This window comes from Mobula hypostoma, chromosome 21, assembly GCF_963921235.1.
Source record: "Mobula hypostoma chromosome 21, sMobHyp1.1, whole genome shotgun sequence".
In the NCBI taxonomy this organism is placed as follows: domain Eukaryota; kingdom Metazoa; phylum Chordata; class Chondrichthyes; order Myliobatiformes; family Myliobatidae; genus Mobula; species Mobula hypostoma.
The window spans coordinates 39,727,341-39,745,696 of NC_086117.1; the positions used below are offsets into that span (position 1 = coordinate 39,727,341).

The window sequence follows — 18,356 nt, forward strand, 5'->3', positions numbered from 1 at the left end:
CTAAGGCAAAAATTTGAAGGCGAATGCCAAAAAGTGATACTGCTTGTAGCCCTGGGCTATATCCAATGAGAACTGACACAGATCAGTCAGATAACCGTCAGCTAATGAAGCTGAAACATCAGAGATTGATTTGGTATGGTACGGAATAAAAATGAAAGATTTTGGGAGTACAGACAGGAACAAATCTCCAGAGACCAACCTTTGAAGAAGAGGACACCGCGTCGAACATGGGGAGATTAGATCGGAATCACAAGGAACACATTGCCAGCATAGGTTCCTTTCCCAAGTATTACCTTATTTGTTGACTGTTTGTAAAGGGTCAGAGAAACTTAGTACGTGTGCACACAAGTATTCGGTTCTGTAAATTCACGTGCTTGTGACCTGAGCCAACAAATGTACTTATTGATAAATACAGATTCTTTCAATGCCTAACTGATCATGATTACTAAGGGGTAAATCCTTGTTACAATACAGTCATGAAGAAACACTCCCACAATTAACATTATGACAGAAGAAAGCCCATTGTTGTGTGAACTGAAGGTGGTTGGGCTCTGGACATTAACATCACCAGCAAAGATGTTCTGGGGCTAAGAACAACCACAATTTCCCTTTAGGTGAAGTATGTCTCCAACCATCAGAACATTTTGCCCCAGGATTCCCATTGACTTCATTTTGCCAGTGCTCCCTCATACTACAGTGAATCATGTGATACCAAGGGCGCTCACCCTCACCTCATGTTTAGAATAAAAGCTTTTGATTCATGGACAAAAGCTGTGATGGAACAGAGTGGTTCTTGGAAAAAGCAATCTGAGCATCACCAGGCAGGTTATTGGTGAGTAGCTGGAGGTAAATGTTCCAGTTAGGATCATCGATCTCAGCTTCATTTTGAGATCCTTATCAGAAGTCTTAGATAACCCTATTTATTATAAGCACAACAGCACCTCTGTGTCCTTAGGAGGCTGCGGAGATTCAACATGACATCAAAAACCTTGGCAAAGTTCTATATGGGAAGTGTACTGACTGACGGCATTATGGCCTGGTATGGGAATATAAATGCCTTTGAGAAGAAAAACCTATAAAAGATAGTGGATTCGGCCCAGTACATCATGGTGGCGAATTTGTGGAATTTGTTGTCACATGCAGCTGTGGAGGCTAGTTAATTGGGCGTATTTCAGGCAGAGATTGATAGGTTCTTGATTGGAAATGACATCAAAGGTTATGGGGAGAAGGCCGGGAAATAAGGTTGAGGAGGAAAAAAAAGGATCAGCCATGATTGAGTAGCGGAGCAGAATCGATGAGCCAGATGGCCTAATTCTGCTCGGTGTCTTATGGTTTTATGGGTAAAGGCCTCCCAACCACTTTGCACATCTACATGAAATGTTACTGTAGAAAAGCAGCATCCATCATCAAAGATCCTCACCACCCAGGCTATGGTCTTTTCTCTCTGCTGCCATCAGGCAGAAGGTACAAGAGCCTCAGGACTTGCACTGCCAGGTTCAAAAACAGTTACTACCCCTCAACCATCAGACTCTTGAACAAAAGGGGATAACTACACTCTGGTGTTCCCACAACCAATGATCTCACTTTAAGGACTCTTTATCTTGCTATTTCATGCTCTCGTTATTTATTCCTATTTATTTATATTTGTATTTGCACAGTTCATTGATCCTGTTTTCAGTTACTGTTCTATAGATTTGCTGACTATTCCTGCAGAAAAAGAATCTCAGGGTTGTATGTGCTCTGATAATAAATTTTACTTTGAACTTTGTACTTATATGATCTCAAGAAGCAGCTGAATAGTCCAAATATATCAAAGGCAATGAGACCAGACATCACACCGGTTGTAGAACTGAAGATCCATGCTCTGGAATTTGTTGCATCTCTAGTCCAATTACTATCTGTACATATTTGTGGTCCTGTGTTAGAGATACACTCTGTAGACACCTCATTTTTAGTAGGTTTGCTGTTAACTGAACCGAGTTGCTCCCCTGCCCCAGCTCTCATGGTGGAGTGAGGCATATACCGGGTTAGAGCGGAGTTGAAATTCATCAGCTGAGGCTGGATGATCAACCTGGACACCAGTCATCAGATATTTTAAAGGACAACATTGCTGGCTTAAACTCAGTGGCTGGGATAACATCAAGAGATCAGCCTAGATTCTTTCATTTTCTGCCTTACTGCAGTAGTTCAACACAGCAATCCCTGGCCAGTTAAGAAAGGATTTCAGTCAATCCAATCTTGATCACAACAGAACAGTTAGGATGGTAGAACATTAACAAACATTAGAATTTAACAACACTGCAGTAGCTTCATCATTACTATGACAAGGGTTTTTAAAATGCTGGATTATTAATGGAGTTAAAATTCCACAGCTGTCATGGTGGGATCAGAACTCCCATCTGGATTGTTAATTCAGTCTTCTGGGTTCTAATCCAATAACATAACCAATATGCCACCAGTGAAGTGTTTAATGATATTAAATTATCTGAAAAGTGGATAAAAATAGAATTAGCCTCTAAAACTAGGGTGCACATCAGGATTATAAAATAGCCTCCAAGGAGTTAATTCAATAATAGAGTTGCATTACATCACATATTAAGCTGAACTGATTACTTTAGTGAAATGGTGAAATGTGTTCATCATTCACCTGACTTCATTCATTAACGTTAATTGTGCTAAATTGCTCCATGATCTTGGCCGTCTTTGTAATTTTCCACAGCCGTACTTAATGTAAAGGACAAAATTATTATCTAGAATGCAGTGAACAGATGCCACAGGAATTCTGTGGATGTGCACTCTGAACTGTATACCAGTAAATAAGAAATCTCACTGTTAACATTAACTGATCTGATGAGGGCTGTTTCTAAATCGCAAGCCTTGAAGCATTGAGATATTTGTTATTACGCAAATTTCTCCAACCAGTCACTCTGCTTCAAATAATTAATTCTAAAGGTTCACACTGCAGCAAACACTAGACTCAAAGCATAAATTGGCTTTATGTAGCTTGTAAAATGGAAATCATAAATCAAGCTGACAGTTGGATGCAACGTGAAGCAGTTATATTTGCACACAAAACAGAAAAAAAAAATTAGGAACAGAAGGGGAAAAAAGTACTTTTTTTGATGGGAATGTTCCTTTGGAATTTAAGTGAGGAAATAATAGTGATGTGTCACATCCAGACATTGTGAAAGTTTTTGGACTAGGGAGGCATTAGTGTCCCATTCATGCTGTTGAGTCTCAGTAACTATTTGATTATAAGTTCTGATAACATTTGATGTTTCCTCTGGTGCAGCCAATCCATGGCAGACATCAATCGGCTGGACAGGCCTTTGATTTCCACAGGTTTTAATAGGATGAATGCATATTAATATAGATTTCCTGCCTTCCACTTTATGAGTAGATATTGGCTTTTAAATAAAACTTTACCCTAAAAGGAATCTCACTGCACAAATTCAAAGTGTAGAGGTTAAAGTTCAACGTACATATACTATATACAATCTTGGGATTCGTCTCCTCACTGCCCAGCCACAAATCAAAGAATCCCAACAGAACCCATTAACCTAAATGAACCTACACTACTGCTGTTATGTCACAAAATGCTGGAGGAACTCAGCAGGTCGGGCAGTATCTACGGAAGTGAATAAACAGACAACATTTCAGGCCGGGACCCTTCTTCAGGACTGGAAAGGAAGGAGGAAGACACCAACATAAAAAGGTGAGGGGAGGGGAAGGAAGATAGCTAGAAGGTAATAGGTGAAGCCAGATGGCTGGAAAGTGTAAAAGGCTGAGGAAGAAGAAATTTGATAGGAGAGGAGAGTGGACAATAGGAGAAATGGAAGGAGGAGGGGACCCGGGAGAAGTGATAGGTAGGTGAGAAAAAGTAAAAGGTCGGAGTGGGAATAGAGGAAGTGGGGGGTAAATTTGTTTACTGGAAAGAGAAATCAATATTCATGCCTTCAGGTTAGAGGCTACCCAGACAGAATATAAACTGTTGCTCCTCTACCCTGAAGGTGACCACATCTTGGCACAAGATGAGGCCACTGACCGACATGTCGGAACGGGAATGGGAACTGGAATTAAAATATTTGGCCACCAGGAAGTTCCGCTTGTGGCGAATGGAGTGGAGGTGCTTGATGAAGTGATCTCCCAACTTATTATTCACTGGTGTGCTGAAACCTTCCTCACCCATCACCTGCTCCTGCCTTATGAAACTCCAAGGTCTCTGCTCACCTCCTGAAGAGAGAAGTGAATTTTAGTTTTGAGGATGTTTGGAAGGCAGTGGAGTTCTCTAAGCACAAATGCAATCGAATATCCTGGTGACAAGTGGGATACGGAAATCGCAGGAAGTGCACAAATGAATGCCAGCCAGTGTGACAGGACTTAGAGGAAGCTCAAAACGAGCTTCCGTGTAAACCTCAGAAAGTTCAATAGACCCTTCTTCACTTTTCTTTCTGATTGTGTCATTAGTTCTGGGAAACACCCTGAAGTGTTCCGCAATGCAATTAGGACAGGAATAAAGGACTTTACTGGCGGACATAATAAAAACATAAACCAGTCATTGTTGAGATAAGTATTCAACCTAAAGTGTTCTTACAGCTGAGAGTGAATGTTGTTGAAGAAAGCCTAGTTGTCTGAACCCATTGCTGCTAAGTGAAACTAATTAGCACAACTCACAGAGCTGCTGCCTCACACCTCCAGCCGTCTGGGTTCCATCCTGACATTATCTGCTCAATGTGTAGAGTTAGCACATCTTCTCTATGATCATGTGGCCTTCCTCACTGCATTGCAGTTTCCTCCGACATCCCAAAAAACATGTTGGTTGATGCATTACTTTGCCATTTAAAATTTCCCCTCGTTCAAAAATCATGCAATCAAGTTTACTTGTCGGATATCAGTATAGTGTAGTTTATTTGTTAAAATCCTTGTGGCACATATTAAGGCATGCTAACATAAGAAAATGCAACTCTGTAGTCATATTACATCTTTCTTATGGTTTATTTCTAATGCCATTGAATAGTTAACCTGCCTACTATTCCCTAATGTCCAGATCATGCAAGCCAGTTTTAGCTGACACTTAGTATTCAAAATTACATAAAGAAGTAACACTAATGCTGATGAATTTTATTTCACATATGGTGGCAAATCTCTGAAATGCTCTATTGCAGAGGGCTGTGAAGACTAGATTACTGGAAAACTGGCACAGAAAATGGTTTGAGGCCTGGAGAAGTTCAGCCATGATCGTATATAATGGCAGGGCAGGCTTGAGAGGCTGACGGCCTTTTCATCTTGTGTTGAAATGAGGAGGGAACCATGCACAATAAAGCACTTGGCTGACATTTAATAGAACATCTCTGGCATTTCCAAAATAATAGCTTGCCAAAATGAAGATGACTAGGAACTTCTATTAAAATTGAACATTCACTCAGTACACAGGTAGTCCCTGGGTTAAGAACGCCTCAATTATTGACACCTATACAAAAAAAAAATGAGCTCCCGTAATGTCCTTAAACTGAGAAGTCTGATTATGTACGTCTGTTCCTATAAGTGGTAGAGCTCGTTTCCCCTCTCTCTCTCTCTCCTTTTAGTAAGTGTTTTTTCTTATCAGTCCTATGTGTTTTAGATGTCAGTCATTATAATATTATAGATGTATGGCTACCAGATCAAGTGATTTTTATGCCTTTTTTAACTTATAGACAAAATCATTTCAAAATAATGGAACCATTTCATTAGCTTCGATGGCCTTACATGTCATCTGGAAAGCTGTGCTTAAAGGTGACAGATAATTGGAGGCACGGTGGCACAGTTAGTAGACTGTCCACCTCACAGCTCCTACAGCCCAAGTTCAATCCAGATCTCTGTTGCTGTCTCTGTGGGTTTCCTTCCAAACTTCATTGATGTGCAGGTTGGTGTGTTAACTGGCCACTGTAAATTGTCCCTAATGTGTAGGTGAATGGTAGGATCCGAGGAAAATTGGTGGGAGTATAAGGAGAGTAAATGTTATTCAGTATATGAGTACTTGATGGTCGACATATTGAGGGCTTGTGATCTCTCCCCATGACTCTGCGTCATACAATTGTTCACCAGTTCTAACTTTGTGCTCACCTGTAGTTCCAAAGAAATAATTGGAGACCACCATGGAGCCAAGATGGAAAGACATGCATTCTAATATTTTGATTTAAGTTCTTTTTATTTCCCATTTCTGATCAACAACTGTTCTGTATAATTAACCAGACCAATGGTTCTACAATAGCTGATCCACTCACGTGAATTATTTCACCCAGAAAGTATTACATTCCAATAAAATTAGCACTACCTTCTACTGTTGGAGTTCGCATGAATAATCTTTGGAACCAGAAATAATCACACATAAATATATAAATACTCTTTCAATAGAAAATGTCTTTTGCACATACTGCCTAAATAAATCAGTACAAATGCAGGAGAGGGATCAGGAGGGAACTAACCTGATTTAGGAGTGACAGCTCCTGCTGTTGTCTCAAACATTCTTATGGATGGGATAATATATTGTCATTATTGTTGACTTTCCATGATTTCAAAATCACTATTGCAATTCAAGTTCATCTAGTCAACCACACATTCCATTTCCTTTGTTCTTACCTCCTTCAAATTGATACTTGATCCCAGTAGGAGTCCAGCTGTTTCATTGGACATGGACATGTTGTGTGTCAAGAAGTGTTGAAGTTCAGCCCGGTCCTTCACAACTGATCCAAGAGTGAATCCTAAAAGTAATGAGAATCATAAACGAAAGATTCAAACTCTGAATGCTGCTACATAATCAAATTTTTAAAAACATTGTTTATAACCAAGGAATACTAAGCAGTGCAGTGTCGTCTCACCTGATAAACAGCACCTACAACTGTGCAAAAATCTTTCAATGCTACCTTTCAACAGTAAGATTCTGACCATCTAACTCGGGGGTGGGTGGGTAGGGAATTGCTATCAGTGAGGAAAACGAGTATTGTATCACAAGAACATCTGTCAAAATTACTTCCTCATATTCCATGTTGCACAGTTTATAGTATTCCCTGGACATAAATCCTGGTGAATTTTAAAAAGGCTAGAGGTTAGACAAACAGCATCAGTGGAACACTATCTGATTCTTGCTATATATTCAAGGTGGTAAAACATGATCTACCATCAAATATTAAATGGCTTACAAAGAACAGACCTGTGAAGATACACACAGAAGGCTGACACAATGGCTAGGATGAAATTTTAATTGTACAACACGCCCTGGGAGGCCTAATTAACAGTGTGATCTCCTAAAGAAATCTGAGGTCTCGATGCTTCAAATCACTTATTATGCGCAATAACTCAGGGAAAAATTGGATGTTCCTGCTAAAGATTGGCAGTCAGGCTAAGAGTCCTCCTTCCAAGCTTACAACTCAAGCAGCATGATCTTCCTTGATTGAAGATTACAATAAATAATTGCAGAAATAATCTGGAAAATTTGATATATTTAAGTATGGCTTTCCTTTCTCCATCACCCTGCTTCACTAAATGATCATCACATCAAGCTATAAGAGACCCTGAGATGAACTGACATGGTAAACGTGACCAGGCAATTTCAGATTGAAGAATCAGAAACTAAGAAAATCAGCCCTTTAGGATTAGGAGGAAGGGAAATTTCTTAATCCGCTTCAGTGCTTGTAAATCTTTGGAATTTTCCTCAGAGGACTGAGGATGTTCAATACTGGTAATATTCAAAACTGAGACTAATAAAGCATTCAGAGTAAGTGGGGATACGATAGATCAGGGAACAGAAGCCAGATCAACTGTGAACTTGTGAAATAATGGAACAAGCTTGAGACATCAGAAGGCTTAATCCTGGTTCTTATACTTTTGCTCAAAGCTTGACTCCTAAGCAATAACAGCACCAATCTCCCATCTGATCAGCTTTCTCTTTAATCATCACAGTAACAATATGGAGTAATAACACATCCAATAACTTAACAGGGTCACTGTTGTGTGATTATCCAGTGAATTTCCTGAACGTTCAGAAGCATCAGATTCAAGAAATACAGAGAATTACAACAAAAATGGCATGCAACCTCAGAAAAGTTTCAAAACTATGTTAACTTCAATTTCTCTTATGAACATTTAATATCACTTAAAGAATAATATCCTATTAATAGAGTGCAGAAAAAATTCAGCACACTGGACACATTGGTAGGTTTCAGAGAAGGTTATTAAGGCAGATTCCTATAACTGGGTGATCTCTTTGCCGAACACCTGTAATCATCTCCAGTTGTAGATTGGATAAAGTTAATGAGATTTCAGAAGTAAAGTGCAATATATGAATTATGATGTACATTTATCCTACACAGCAGATGACAAATTTCTACTACAATGCATTTCATTGTCTTTTAAAGATTCTAAAGAAATAGGGTGGATCTTGTTTGACCAACCTGACTGAATTCTTTGGGGAGGTAACAAAAAGTATTGACGACAGCAGTGCTGTAGATGTGGTTTACATGCACTTCAGTCAGAACCTCCACAAGGTCCTGCATGGGAAGCATGTCCAAGAGGACAGGGCCCATAGTATCCAGCTTAGCAATAGGATACAGAGAATAAGAGTAAAGGGGTGTTTTCATGACTGGATGACTATAACCACTGGTGCTCCAGAGACTGCTGCTAGAACCTTTGATGTTTACAATATATGGGAATGACTTGGATATGAATATAGGAGGAATGATGAGCAAGCTCACAGATGACATGAAGATTGACGGAGTTTGATCACACTGTGAAGAGTGGTCTCAGGCTAAAGGATGACATTGATGTATTTCTGAGTGGGCTAAGAAGTGGCAGGTAGAGTCTAGATTTGATAAATGTGAGGTATGCGTTTTGGGGCATGGACATACACCATGAATGGTAAAATCCAAGAGAGTACTGAGGAACAGAAGGATCTTGGCATGCAAGGGTCACTGGGTCAAAATCATGGAATTCCCTCCCTTACTGCACTATGGGTATACCTGTACCTCAGGGACTGCAGTAGTTCAAGAAAGCAACTCATCACCACCTTCTCATGGACAACTAGGGACGGGCAAAAAAATGTGGCTTAGCTGCCAACATTCACATCCCGTAAAAGAATATTAAAAAAAAGACTAAAGATCACTGATGGTAGCAGTAACCAGGGCATAGAATACAAAAGCATGGAGGTTATGCTCCAACTTTATAAAACATTGTCAGCTGGGGTACTGAACTACAGACAAAATATAATGACACGAGAATGGGTGCTGAGGAGATTTACCAGGCTATTGCCTCAGATAGAATATTTCCATTATAAGGAGAGACTGGAAAAGGTAGGTCTGATTTCTCTTGAGCTGAGGAGGTTTATGACTGAGATACATAAAATTCTGCGGGGTAGAGATAAAGTAAACTGCAACAAACAATTCTCTCTATCAAAGGCTAATAGAATTGGGAATACATAGATATAGCAGAAGGGGTAGGAGATTCAGAGGAGGCAGAAGGCGTTGTTTTTCATCCACAGAGTGGCTAGGACCTGGAATGTGATGCCAGAGAAAGTGATGGAAGTAGAATCACTAATAGCATTCAACAAAGTTCTTGCTGAGCACTTAAACTGCCGAGGCATAGAGAGATATGGAACAAGTGCTGGAAGTTTAGATTAATAAGGAAGAGTGTCCAATGGTGAGCATGGGCATTGTGGGGCTATTTCCATGTTGTATAATTAATAAATTAGCTAGGAGGTTTAAGGATCTAGAATATAAAGAAATCAAACCATTTCTGAAATTCACCTCCAAAATTATTAATCAGTTTAGTTCTGTAAATTCTGATCACATGAAACATGAACTGTGGCAAAATTATTATTTTAAGTCTGTTTTTTTCAGAATACAACACATGTCCCTGAGGGGATGGATGTGCAAAAATAAATCAACATGGATTACGCTAACAATTATTGCTTAAAAGTACTGGCGAATTGCAAATTTGCTCTTGTGCAAGTTAAATTTCCTATTGCCAATCTGTACTCAGAATTTAATTATGGGTTTATGTCCCTATTGCCACTTTCCAAGGGATAGGCTGTAACGACGAGCTTCATACCATAAGTGTGGTTGAAGTGGTTCTCCACTGAGCTTGGGTCATTATTCATTGATTCCAGATGACGCCGAAGTGATTCCAGCTCTTCTTCCAGACCTGGGCGATCAGGGTCAAACAGATTGCTCTCTTCCACCACTTCATTGATTCTCTCGAGTAACTGTGTGACTCTTCAAAGAAACAGCAGCCACAGTAAGTAGACACATATATACAGTATCTATATCCTTACATGAGAAACCAGTACCAATGTGCAGTACTTTCCCTCCTTGCCTTACCCTAATATAGCAACACCAACTTTAATGTCTCTAAGAGTTGATTCCTGCAAACTCTTTAAAGGATCTTGTTTCTTAGTGCAAAACAAAATAAAATTCATCTCATTTCATGACAGAATGCATGGCATCTATCGTTTCAATACATTTTCAAAATAGACCTCAAGGTCATTAACTCAGAAAACTGTGTTAAAAAGTCAAATCTGTTTAGGTGCCCTGCAACTGCGTATCAGAGCACCAACACACAATATTTTTAAAGCTATAAAGAAAGCAGTGGTGTAAGGCATGTATAAACAGGAAAAATAGGAATAAGTAAATAAATTTGCTTTGTCCATACCAATCAATAGTGAACCTACTGACATATTGAACAAATAAAGGGTGACTGTTCAGGAAATCTTCTGTCAGTCCTACAGACATTCTTCCTGGATGGTCTTTTTGGGAGCTGGAATGTTGAAATAGTTTTAAACCTGTACTAAATCCTCAAAAAAATTATATGAACTTATAAAAAATATTGAAAATTGAGGCATTATGTGTGGAACAAGTGAAAAAATTAGGCACAATAAAACATGTAACAATACAACCAAGCTTAATGTAGCAAAATTACACAAAATTTCTCCTTAAATGCACGTAAAGGTGGTCATGGTCATTTTTCAGGATCGGTGAGTTGCCCTTCCAGTTTTGAACATGGAAGTATCTGTCTTTCAGATAAGGTGTTAAACCAAGGCGTTAATTGCTACTTAAGGTGGACAGCTACATTATGTAAAATGCAAGGGTTTTCCCCAGTACCCTGGCCAATATTTAACTCAACTGACAAAGAAATACTCTGCTCACTGTCACAATGTTGATATTTATGTGTATAAGCCAGATGCTTTATTCCCAACACTGTGACAGTGAATATAATAAACCATGAAAAAAAAACTTTGACACAAGACTGTGAAGGATAAGACTCACAAAGCCACCATCTCTGTTTCAAGCTCTGGACACTAAAGCACCACACAAACCTACAGTGCATGTGAAGGATATGGTGGGATATGAACAGGCATTTTGCTTATGGTCTTTCTACCACCCTGTCCTCATGCAAATAAAATGGTGACAGGGACCCATACATCAAACTCATGAACCAGGACATTATAATCTACTTCTCATCAAAAAGATTTGTGATTATGTTTTAAACTAATTACATTGCAAAGGCAATGGTGAGGGGGGAAAAGTGTAAAGGAGTTAGGCAGGCTAAATTTTATTCAAGAGTAGCAGGCGCCTGGAACGTGCTGCCAGGATTGGTGGTTTAGACAGGCATGTGCATATGCAGGGATTGCAATCATATGCAGGCGGATGGGTTGGGTTTAATTTGGCATTATGGTTGGTGCAGATGTTGTGGGCAAAAGGAACCTGTTTCCATGTTGTACTGTTCAATGTTCTATGATCTTAAAACACTAACAATGCAGCGTGGTGGCACAATTATGGAAACTAAACTGGCTCAACACCTGGGTGGAGCTTAGGAGGATGATGGAGGACGATGGCACCTAACGGCAACTCCTTTGCTTGCATCTTTGGAAACAGCTCAATTTCTATCTTTGATATCTCTTTTTTTCCCAATTCAAGGTTCTTTCGAAGACCACCTCCTGGAGTTGCACGCTGACTTCGGTTCTTTGCGGAAATGGGACTCGCTCTCAGGGCCTCACGATCGGCTGCTTTTCGATATGCCAAGGACACGTCCTGAAGACTAGCGTGCCTTTAGGGTTTTGGATTTTCATAGCTCTGGAGACAGGCTGATTCAATGCCAGTGCTGCCCCCTGATGCGTTGTGGAATTACACAGAAGATCTAAGGCAATGAACTGGCTGCTGGCTCTGTGCCCAGCGACCCGAGTTTTTTGGGCACAGAGCTCAGTAAAAGTGACGCCACAGACTTTTAACACCATAAATCAGCGAGTTCTTTGGTTATGTCTCCAATCTCGCTGTGAAACGGGGATACTTTTTCCCTTATAAGGGAGAGAGAGAGCCTGTGGTATGTCGAATACCAGGTGAATGAGTAGTTTTTGGGGTACTGCAAATCTGTCTTTACTGATGCTTTGCTGCAGGCTTGAGTGATCAGTGGGGGTGCCAGTGTTTTTTAGTTGGTGGGGGAGGGGAGGGGTCATTACTTTGCTGCTGCTTATGCCTGGGAAGGGGCTTTGGGGTTCTAACATTTAACTGTCATTCATTCTTTGGGGCACTCCTCTGTTTCCGTGGATGCTTGCAAAGAGGAAGAATCTCAGGATATATGTTGTAACCATTTTTCTGACATTAAATGTATCTATCGAAACTTATTGAAAATGCTGGAGGAACTCAGCAAGTCAGGCATGAATAAACAGTCGACGTTTTGGGCTGAGACCATTCATCGGGACAGAAAGGGTGAGGAGGTGGGGAAGAAGCTAGAAAAAGAAGGTAGGGCGAGGGGAAGGAGTACAACTGGTAGGTGATAGGTGAAACCAGGTTAGGGGAAAGATGGGTAGGTGAGGGAGGAGGGATGAAGAAAGAAGCTGGAAGGTGATTTGTGGGAGAGGTAAAGGGCTGAAGAAGGTGGTATGTAATAGGAGAGTGTACCATAGGAGAGGAAGGGCGGGACACATGAGTGAGGTGCTGGGCAAGTGAGGAGAAGAGAAAGAGTAATACAGGAGCCAGGACAGGGAATGGAAAAAGAGAGAAGGGGGAGGAGAGAGAAATTACCAGCAGAGAAATCGATGTTCATGCCATCAGGTTGTAGGCTGCTCAGCCAGAATACGTGTTGCTCCTCTGACCCAAGAGTGCCTTATCGTGGCAGTAGATGGGGCCTTGAACAGGAATGGGAAGTAGAATTAAAATGGCGGCCACCAGGAAAGCCCTCCTTTTGTGGCAGACGGAGCGAAGTTGCTGGACGAAGCAGCCCCACACAGCCCCATGTAGAGGAAGCCAGATAATCCCAATAAACTCACATGTGAAGTGTCACTTCATCTGGAAGCACTGTTTGGGACCCAGAATGGTGGTGAGGAAGGTGTAGGGGCAGGCCCCACTTGACCTTTGTGCTGAGCAGTAGTGCAGACTTGGGGTTTTACTTATTTATTTGGCGATCGATACAGCTTGGCGTAAGCCCTTCTGGCCCTTCTCGCCATGCTGTCCCAGCAATCCCTGACAACCCCAATTAGATCTAACCCAATCATTGAACAATTTACAATGACCAATTAACCTACCCTGTAGGTCTTTGGACCGTGGGAGTAAACTGGAGCACCTGAGAAAAGCCCACGCAGAGGGCATACAGACACTCCTTACCGACGATGTCGGAACTGAACTCTAAACTCTCACATCCCAAGCTGAAACAGGGTCGCACTAACCACTACGTGAGTATTTTGCAATGTAGCACCACAAGAGCGTCGTGATTAGCACAATGACCCAGGTTTAATTCCCGGCGCTGACTGAAAGGAGTTTGTATGTTCCCTTCGCTGCCTGTAGGTTACCTCTGGGTGCTCCAGTTTCCTCCCACAGTCCGAAAGTGTACCAAAGGTAGATTGATTGGTCATTGTAAATTGTCCCGTAATTAGGCTCGGATTAAATTTGGGGATTGCTGGGTGGTGTGGAAGGGGCGATTCTATGCTGTATCTTTAAAAAAAATCTCACTAATACATTATCACTCATCAGATTGTAAAACTGAGGACATGGTGACCTATGGCTTGAAGTAGTAAATCTAAAGTAAGAAAATTAAATATTATGAAATGTAACCAGACAAGTAAACCCATTGATGTGATATAGCTCCAGGGCTTCATTGACTCAGATAATTAGTGCTGGCAGACAGTTCAACAATGCAAAGCATTTCCACTAGAACCAATCCTATTCTACCTGATAAACACAAACACTTTTCAGGCCTGTGTAAGCATGAATGCAAATGCAGTTCCAACATTGACCAGTGCATAAAACTCCAGAGTTCAATCTGTCTAAATTCTACTCCAAGCTGGGCAACCGGTAATACATCTTTCCCCATCCAAGGAGTTTCCAATTTCGTTATGTACCAATGGCACACCATCAGCACAGACCTAACAGTGAGTATGTATATGCGTGAGATGCTAGTGGAACCTTCACCGAGTGAGCTCCCACACTCTGCTGTTGGGTTGTTTATCTCATGACCAATGGTGGTTACAATAAGAAAAGCTTGCTAAATGAAGAAATAATCCACTTCAAAATGAGACACTGGCTTTGCTAAAGCAATTGTGTCAACATTCTACAATTACAGAAGCAAGAATTTTGACGTCTTTTCAGATGGACTTACGTGGAGTTGGAATATTGCAGGAATCCAAATTCATCCCTCTGGCCATCGGGACACAGAGACTGCATCACAGGGAGTATCCCGGCAGATGTCAGCGGCGCAGCTGTGTAGAATGCTGGAGGGAAGCAGCACAAAACAGACAGGAGCGAGGGAAACAAGAAGGGGAGAGGGTACAGTTCAAAGAGCAGTTAAAGCGATAGCAGAGTAAGATTTTCTTCATGCAAGTAATAAAACCCACTAGAGACCAAAGAATACAGGTCAGAGGTCAAAAGGTCATCATCTGTCTTCATTACATTAGATTTTTTTGGGTGTGCAGTTTTTAAACAAACAAGGAACAAAATTCTGGTCACTGGAAACCAAGACTTCGGGAAATAGACAATGATCAGAAATCCTTGGTCTGGTAGTCGCTGCTGTAAACTGATTAGTTTTGCCCAGTAAGGCACACACCGATGATTTTCCAAGTCAACCCTTGCTTTAAAACTAACAGGGAATGAATCATTGACTTTAGTGTATTAATATTCAACAACTTTTTCACATCACTGAATGATAGGAAACTATAGTAAGGTGACATATTTCTGCCCATTGCAGTAGGCATAGCTCTCCATTTCAGGGGTCCCCAACATGGGGTCCACGGACCTTGGTTCGTGGTACTGGTCCATGGCATAAAAAAAGTTTGGGAACCCCTGCTCTAGTTGCTTTATAATAGGTGCAGACTGCCACAGGTTATGGACCCAGATCCTCCTACATCTCAGATCAGTAGGAATTATAGTGCAACAATGTCACCTATCCATCTATGGTGGACACTCAATAATTTCCTGGAAACATATAGTCCATAAAGTTTTCAACACTCCCATTAGTGTAAAATTAAAATGTTCTCACCAGGAACTAATCCTTTCAATGTGAAGCATTTATTAGCATCAGAACTGTATCTGAGAGACTTGAATCAAAGAACAAAAGAACTTTCTTTCTAATCACAAAACCATGAGTCTATGGGTTCTAAAACCTGAGTTGATAATGAGATAGATTTTCTTTCTGTTTTAAACATTGTTAGGTGCATAGTTGAAACAGGGGCTGATGACTCTTGCTTTGATAGAGGATAAAGAGAAATATGAACATCTGTGATGACAGAGTTCACAACTTGTGATTTTTCTTATTTTATATAGTTGGGCAATGGTCTGAAAGTCTAATGGAAAAAAAGAATGAGGTTCCTTCATCTTGGAAAGTCTTTCTCAGCTTCATTCTAGGTCAGACTTGGCACCGATAGTGGATCTGCTCTGGAAAAAAAAAGTGTCAATGTGAAAACCTCACATCAACACTGAAGTATCAGTCTAATGCTGGAGAGTTAAAAGAGCAAGGCCTGCAAAAGGTGCTATCAAAATGCAACGTATTTTTCTCTTTGGATGCAGCTCCTTGGGAGGATCTATCCTGGGCCCCAACATGGTGGTGCAACTGCAAAGCAGGCATGCCACCGGCTATATTTCAGTAGGAGTCTGAGGAGATTCGGTTCGTCACCAAAGGCACGCACAAATTTCTACAGATGTATCGTGGAGGAGCATTTTAACTCCATAAACAAGAGAAAGTCTGCAGATGCTGGAAATCAAAGTAATGCACACAAAATGCTGCAGGAACTCTGCAGGCCAGGCAGCATCTATGGAAAAGAGTAAGCAGTCGATGAAGGCTTTCGGCCCGAAATGTCGACTGTTTTCTCTTTTCCATAGATACTGTACAGCCTTTTGAGTTCCTCCAGCAATTTTCTGTGCATTACTAGAGCATTCTAACTGGCTGTATCACCGTCTGGTATTTTGGGGGGTGGGGGGGGGGTGCTACTACACAGATCAAAATAAGCCGCAGAGAGTTGTAAACTTAGTGGGCTCCATCATGGCACTAGTCTCCCCAGTATCAAGAACATCTTCAAGGAGTGATGCCTCAAAAAGGAGGCGTCCATCACTAAGGGCCCCCATCACCCGGGTCATGCCTTGTTCTCGTTGCTACCATCAGGAAAGAAGCAGAGGAGCCTGAAGGCACATAGGCAATGATTCAGGAACAGCTTCTTCCCCTCTGCATTTGATTTCTGAATGGACATTGAAGCCATGAACACTACCTCACTACTTTTTTTTAAACTTTTATTTTGCACTACTTATTCAATTTAACTATTTTATATATAAAAAAATATATACAATTGTCAAATTCAGTAGTGCCAAATTACAGAGCAATTCAAGTTTTTTCTCTATTATTACGTATTGCATTGTACTGCTGCCGCAAAGACAACAATATCCTGACATACGCTGATGATATTTAACCTGATTCTGAACTGTCATTATCCCAACTGGTGAAGGATTGATGTAGAATGGGACAAAAACTGTATGCTTTCCTCCACATTAAAAAGACATTGCAGGACCTTTTTAAAAAATATTAGGGGCTGCTTAGGGCTGGAGCTAGAGGTAACTGTTTCAGTCCCCAATGTAAAAATGATGAGATTTGAGCCGATATGGACTTCCCCCAAATTTGCTTGCCATTGTGTCAAAAAAAGTGGCAAAAGATACAAAGCGATGACCTGGAGATAAGTCATCCTTCTTGGGAAATCTGAAGACAATGGTGAGAAATCAAACGTCCCATTTGAATCAAAGAGAAATGGACAGAAGTAAGACCAGATATTATCTGATTGACACACTCAGTAATTGAAGATTTAATCTGTTCTGTTATCACCTGCTCAGATCAACATCACTAAATAGCTACAAATCAAGTAGCTTTTTTGTAAAAATATTCAAGGATCTCTGATCAAGGAAGTGATTGGTAGTTTGTTTCACCGATCTTTACATTGCTGTTAATTTCACCAAATGATGCTTTTGACCTCATCACTGAAAAAGTTTGAAATATTACACATACGCCATAATTCTCTTCATATTTTCATGTCCATTAGTAAGAATAATTTAAGCACCTCTCAGCTTTTAGAACATGGAGAATTAAATGGAAAAGATATTGATTGAAAATTAGTGCATTTGCAAATCGTTGATTAACTACATCCCATAAGCCACTACATCCCAGCATCTTGACACAGACAAAGACACACACTCTCAGAGAAATAAAAGAGGGAAGTACAGTAATACAGAAAGCATTATAAATGTGAGAAATTCTTACACGTGTCCCTGCCATTCAAAATTGCTGTGTTTAACTTAGTACTAAATGTTGTATATTCAGACATTGTGATGGCTTTCAGACCAAGAAAGAGCAAGGAATATGGAAGGGATCTGTGCACTATTGATCGATCTCCTCCTCATCAAGAGGGAGAGTATACAACTCTGTTGAAAGAAAAATTATGCAGGCAAGTTTTTTTTATGCTAACTAAACCATCATAATTGCATTTTCATGATACTTGCTTTGCCTATAGATCAGGTTGCATCTTTCATCAAAAGGGCCAAACAATTATTTCTTCATTTGACTGATCATTGATCAGAAAGCAGAGAAATTGCTTCATTTGGCTGGGAAGATTGGAGAGCCAACATGCCTTAAAGATCATGTCAGGGTGAACTTAAGAACTTCTGCCAACTTTGACAAATTTACCAGCTGAGATCTAGTCAGTTTAGACCTGATAGAAGTTCAACAACTCTACTAGCACAAGTTTTGTTGGCAAACACTGCCGGCAATTGCAATGGAGTCCAATGGCAATGATTTACCGTACTGGGATTCACCAGCTGGGTTTACGGATGCTGATTGGGTGAAGAATCCAATCAGCATCCGAT

At 40.6% G+C, this 18,356-nt stretch overlaps 1 protein-coding gene across 2 annotated transcripts in view; it reads right to left on the reverse strand.

Annotated features, from left to right (window-relative positions):
• The window catches only part of abca2 (ATP-binding cassette, sub-family A (ABC1), member 2), a 583,930-nt gene that overhangs the window by 357,451 nt on the left and 208,123 nt on the right, over nt 1-18,356 (reverse strand). For both annotated transcript variants that reach the window (XM_063073801.1, XM_063073800.1), the window contains exons 3-5: nt 14,620-14,731; nt 10,081-10,244; nt 6,619-6,740 (exon numbers count right to left, since the gene is read on the reverse strand). In XM_063073801.1, coding sequence (XP_062929871.1) covers nt 6,619-6,740; nt 10,081-10,244; nt 14,620-14,731 — 398 coding nt within the window. The remainder of the gene's footprint in view (nt 1-6,618; nt 6,741-10,080; nt 10,245-14,619; nt 14,732-18,356) is intronic.